The 5,985-nt window shown below is 42.3% G+C and overlaps 1 protein-coding gene across 3 annotated transcripts in view; it reads left to right on the top strand.

Moving 5' to 3' along the window:
• The window catches only part of Ttc39b (tetratricopeptide repeat domain 39B), a 97,979-nt gene that overhangs the window by 71,373 nt on the left and 20,621 nt on the right, over positions 1-5,985 (top strand). For all 3 annotated transcript variants that reach the window (XM_031377761.1, XM_031377762.1, XM_031377763.1), the window contains 6 exons: positions 532-637; positions 1,894-1,959; positions 3,093-3,201; positions 3,909-3,976; positions 4,062-4,121; positions 5,758-5,919. In XM_031377761.1, the coding sequence (XP_031233621.1) occupies positions 532-637; positions 1,894-1,959; positions 3,093-3,201; positions 3,909-3,976; positions 4,062-4,121; positions 5,758-5,919 (571 nt within the window). The remainder of the gene's footprint in view (positions 1-531; positions 638-1,893; positions 1,960-3,092; positions 3,202-3,908; positions 3,977-4,061; positions 4,122-5,757; positions 5,920-5,985) is intronic.

Raw genomic sequence — 5,985 nt, 5'->3', positions numbered from 1 at the left:
ACCTCCCCCACCTCTACCACTTGCACCACCTCCACTACCTCCCCCACCCCTTTGCTTTTGCGAAGGGAAAAGATAAAACAAATGACACCATCATGTTGGGATCAGTCTCTGCAAGCTCTGATGTATCTGTGAGTCCATGGCAGCTGCATGGAATTGAAATCTTTTTGCCTATAGCATCCATGTTTGAGGGTAAAAGGCAGGGCTGTGAAGTGTGCACAGCAGCTGAGACCTGAACACTCCTGAAGTCTCCTGGTAAATGCTCCAGGGAAGCTGCAAGATCGAAGCCCTGAGGTTCTGTGGCTCCTAAATTGAGCTTGCTGATGGTTGATTCCTCTGTCATAAACACTGTAAAAATGGGTGTTTCCTTTCTTCTTAGTGAGAATTATTCAGCAGCAGACTAGCTTAAATCGTAATTTGCATTTTTGTAATATTTTAGGTATGACATTTGTAGTATATAAGGGTAACATTGGTTTGACGTTTCTTTGTCAGAGTCATGGAAAACTGATTCTCTATCCTTTTTTCTCACTCCAGAGAGTGCCTTTCCATCCTGCACGTAATTCAGAAGAACAAACATGAGCAGCACTTCTTCTATGAGTTTGAAGGAGGAGTCAAGCTTGGAACAGGGGCCTTTAATTTGGTAAGGAAACAGTTATATAGAAACCAGAACCTTTTGTAGATGAAACCAAGTGTCCAATATCTCTCTTCTGTATCTGAGCTTCATCCCAAACCTCTACCTGTGTTTGGTTGATGAGCTGCTGGAGTGGACTGGTTTTCCTGTGCGGTGGATGCTACAAAGTTCCATATACGCTCAGAGTAGCTCTAGGTCACACAGCGCAAGGGGCGTGTGCGGCACCCTGATCGGACTAGTAAGGCTTTTAATAATGAGGAGCCTAGAATCTAGTTCTGTTTGTGCATCGGAAATATTTGTTGTCGTGTTAATGATGGCTCTGGAGTTGAAAACGGGAGGGAGTGATCTAGTTCGAGAAGCAATTGTTGATGATCTCTGGGGAGATGCAGAGTCATTAAGACTGTCCGACAGAGTACAGTGTTATTTGGAAATTTGGGATTTTTATGAAGGTTTAACTCGTTGGAAAAATGAAATAGTGAAAAGGATCCTATTTTGAGCATATAGTCCCCAGGCTATGTTCACGAGCCCGTTGTGCACTAGTCAGTGCTGGAGTTGAGGGGAGACTGACCTCTCCCCATGGACTCACTGTTTTGTCTGCTTGGCTGTTAAACCTCAGCATTTACCTGGGATGCAATATCTCCCATTCAGACAGATATTTCCAAAGCCTCTTCCCCCTGAGCCTCTGGCCATCTAGCCCCAGCCCACTGGCTACCTCCATGAATTGGTCTATGGCCACTTCTGGGAGACTGTTTTTCACTGTCCTTCAGGGGTGTCCCAGAAGGTGTTGGGCTGCTGTGGCTGCCCACTTCTGTTAGTGCTGGAATATCACCCACACCACCTTGGGTTTGTTCCTTCCAGAAAGGAAGCTGAAGGAGAGTTTTGCCTAAACCAGGCTTGGAGGCTTCTGTCTGTAATCCAAGCACTGTAAGTTCAAGGCCAGCTTAAGCTACAGATGAGACCCTGTCTCAACAAAACAGAGCTGAATGGGAAGGAAGACAGAAGCCGTGCCCGAGATGCCTTTCATGTTACTTCATTTCACGGAGAAGCCCCAAGTCACTGTTTAGAGGACCATGGAGAAGCTAGACCTTACTGTCTCCTTACTGAGTCCTAGTCAGCTTCGACTGGCTTTGGCTATCAGGGCTTTGGAACAGGTCAGGTTAACCGCTGGTAGCCTATAGTTGGCTTCACACATAAGCTCACTCATGTGGGCTGTCTGGAGTCAGAGTCTATCACGTAAGCACTTACATTTCAATTTCTCCTTACAGATGCTGTCTCTCTTACCAGCAAGAATCATCCGATTACTAGAATTTATTGGATTCTCGGGAAACAGGGTACAAATGGCATTTTGTCTTAATTTTGAAGAAATTTCTGTTGTTCTCTGTTATAATCCTCTTCTCCACCCAGCTTCTTTTCAAATAATGTTCGCTCAAGAGTGCCTCTCTTCTTAGGTTTGAGATGAATACTATCTCTTCTACAGAGCACTCCCTCATACTTCCCCAATGAGGCTCAAGTGTTTCTAAGGTTCAGATTCATGTATTCATCTAGCTGATGGTGCTCACTCCGTTCCCATAAAATTGTGAGTTCCTGTTCCACCTTCCCTGTTGGGTGGCAGGCAAGGTCTCTGTAGGTATAGAATCCTGTGTTCTTGACCGTCACAGTACATAGAGCTTGAGTCTCACTATGGTGCTGGGGATGAAACCCAGGCCTGGCTTTACACTTGCTTGGGTAAGTGCTGTACCATTGAGACAAGCCCCTAGCAGCTCAGGGTGTAAATCGGAAATTTTATCAGAGAAATACAGCATTTTTTTTGGGAATGAGCAGTTTATTCCTCTCCATAGAATCACATAATCAGTATGGATTTGTTTAATATCTGTTGCTATGATGAAACACTCTGAACAAAAACAATGCAGAGGAAGAAAGGGTTGATTTCATCTTGTACTTCCTGGATGCGGCCATTGTTGAGGGACAGTGAGGGCAGGAACTAAAGGCAGGAACCTGGAGGAAGGAGCTGTGAGGGAAGTCTGTCTGTAGACTTGCTGTCTTGCTTACCTATAGGCTTATGCTTAGCTAGCTTTCTTGTGCATCCTAGCACCACCTGTGTAGGGATTGGTGCTACTTACAGTAGGCGGTCTTCTTGCATCAAGCATGATCCCCCAAAGACGTTTGCAGACCAATCTGAGCTAGGCAATTCCTCGGTATAAGCTTTCCTCTCAGATGACTCTGGGCCATATTAAGTGGACAGCTAAAGCTGGTTGAGAGACTTAGGAAAGGATCGATCAGATTGTGCCATGGCAGTTTAAACTATGAAGTTTGTTTCTATTTAAATACTGCCATTATTCTAAGCTGGTGAAAAATAAAACCCCAAGTTTATGGAGGGCAGGACTATGAACGATGTGAAATTTTCCAAGTGTAATTTTCAATCAGATCTTTCTCTCTGTGAAATACTATTAATTACCCTCTGCAGGACCTGGGCCTTCTTCAGCTACGGGAAGGTGCATCAGGAAGTAGCATGCGGTCCCCACTCTGTTGCCTTACAATTCTGGCTTTCCATACCTACATCTCCCTGATTCTCGGTAAGAGCTAGTAGTCTCTGTCTGCTCACTTTGAATTTTTGAGTTAAGATGGAAGCTGGTGAGGTTTATCATAGAGATCATTGGCAGAGAGAGTTGACCTGTTGTTTTCACTGAGCAGTTACTTATATGCATGTATGCTATTTATTTTGTTCCTATGAGCATTTTGTCTGCATGTGTGTCTGTGTGTGCATGCCTGGTGCCCAGAGGCCAGAAGAGGCATTACATCTCTTGGAACAGGAGTTACGGATGTTTGTGAGCTGCCATGTGGGTGCTAAGAATTGAACTTGGCTTCTCTTTAAGAATAGCCAGTGTTCTCACTACTGAGCCATCTAATGCCTCATAACACTTTAAAATCTATTCTTAGATACTATTTATGTATTAGGTGGCTGTATTTTTTTCACATTAATGTTAGTATTTCCATTTCTTTTTATCTTGTAGAAAATTAAATTTAGAGGTAATGTTGCCTTGAAAAGTAGAAATGTTCAGTGGGAGTCTGAGATAGCCACCTCCATTCTTAAGACTAGTCTGAGATAGCCATCTGCATTATTAAGTTATCTGCCCTGGAGCTCTTTAAGTCACACCCTTCTCAGATGAAAACACAAAAATTTACATCTTGTCTGCGAATGTGCACCATGTGTCAGCTGGGAGCTGGTTGTAGATTCTCACCATGTTTCGTGAGCACTGAGCAGTGTCTGTTCAATTTCTAGGTACAGGAGAAGTGAATGTTGTGGAAGCAGAGAGTCTCCTCGCACCGTTCCTTCAACAGTTCCCAAATGTATGCTTACTGTTCCGTTGTCTGTCTCAGCTGTGACTCCTAGCCGCCATCGTCTGCTGAAGTCTGCTCTTTCCTCTCTCCACAGGGCTCCCTCATACTGTTCTATCACGCCCGGATCGAGCTGCTGAAAGGCAATGTTGAAAAGGTAGCTGTGTCCGCAAGGGTCATTTAAGGGCAGTGTCTGTGTGGGAGGGTTGCGTCACACGGTCACTCACTATAAGTAAATTTGGTTTTTGTGGACTAGCAAAAATACATAGGAATGTGATTCTGAAAAGCTAAGCTTTTACTTTGTGCATGTATGTTTTCATACTTAGTAACTTACCTCAAAACATGTTTACACATATGTGAAGTATGGTGGAGTATATAAAATATTTTTTAAAAGAATATATAAAACAATACATCTTATTATGGGCATCTAAGATGCCCCAGGAAACTTTGACCATTATCTGTTTCTGCATTGATTTTGGAAGCTCCCTTTTACCTGTGATGCAACTATACTGGTTCTTCATCAAACAAACTAGTTGATTAATTCTCTTAAAGCCAAAGAGAAGTGTTTGTGTCTATGATATCCGTCATAAGATCAAATGTTTTTCTCTGTTTATGTTAAACCCTAGATCTGCCTCCCAGAACATGCATTTAAGTCTCCCTCTGTTCGTTTTGATGGCTAGGTTTCCTTTTTATGAGATGGCTATTTTACACTTATTAAGGTAATCTGCTGTTGGCGACTGGCCACTAAGCATTTCTGTGTACAAATATATGGATATAGAATTCTAGGTCATATGATGCTTGTGTCTTTGACATCCAGGCAAACTGCCTTTCTTGAGAATCTTTCTGTGTAAATGTCTGTAGAGAAATAGTGAACAGACTGGAGAGATGGCGCATGGTTACGAGTACTTGCTGTTCTTGCAGAGGACTCGGTCAGTTCTCAGCACCCACATCATGTGGCTCACACCTGCCTACAACTCTGCTTCCAAGGGATCTAACACCCTCTTCTGGCCTCTGTAGGCACCAGGCATGCATGTGGTGCACATAACACTGTGCAGGCATTCACTCACATGTACACATAAAAAAATGAAACATTAAACATGAGAATCTATATTTCTAGTTTTCTTTGTCTACTTGGGACATCTCTGTCCTTTAATTTTTTGCCCATGTAATGAGTATAAAAATAATTGAATTTTGTACTTAAGCTTGTTATTACTAGTATTATTTGTTGTGCTGGTCAAATCTAGGGCCTTGTGTGCTGGGCAAGAGCTTTACCACTAAGCTACATTCCTAGTGCAGACTTTCAAATTTAGTTAACCAGTTTATGAATTTGCACTATGTTTATTAATTATTCTTTTTTCTGATTTGCCTGGTTACATCTTTACCAATCTTTCTGATAAGGGCTTAGTTAACCTTTTGCCAGTTATGTAGGCAATAACCTTCTCTTTGCCTGCCAAGTGCCTGGGATTTTGTTTAATGTGTATTTTGTCCAATGAAGATTCTTACGCTATTATAGTCTATGTTTTATGAAAGAACTTTGACCTTCGTATCTCACTTGGCAAGTGGCTTTCCTATTCCCGTGTTATAAAGTGCAAGGTCCCCTCACTAAGTGAAATAAAGCCACAGAATCCAGCTGTATTGTCACACATTAAGGAAGAGAACCGTGATGGCATATTGAGTGGCTTAATGAGTGATGATTTTGTTCTTTTTGTACAAAGTGTTTTATGTATTTTCCCATTAGGTTATTATCTCCTTGTTAATATCTGGATGCTCAGCTTTATGCAATTGACTTATAGGCTCAAGAAACATTTCGAAAATGCATTTCAGTTCAAGAAGAGTGGAAACAGTTTCACCATCTCTGTTACTGGGAATTAATGTGGATTCATATATACCAACAAAATTGGATGCAGGCGTATTACTATTCAGACCTACTTTGCAAAGAGAGTAAATGGTCCAAGGTAAGCCCCTGCTGCTACACGGCCACGGTGGTTTGTCATGTAAGATTGATTTTTCTGTTCTCAGTT

Source organism: Mastomys coucha, unplaced genomic scaffold, assembly GCF_008632895.1.
Source record: "Mastomys coucha isolate ucsf_1 unplaced genomic scaffold, UCSF_Mcou_1 pScaffold18, whole genome shotgun sequence".
Taxonomy (NCBI): Eukaryota; Metazoa; Chordata; class Mammalia; order Rodentia; family Muridae; genus Mastomys; species Mastomys coucha.
Note: the sequence above shows the minus strand (reverse complement) of the source record. Positions and strands in the feature narration are given on the sequence as shown.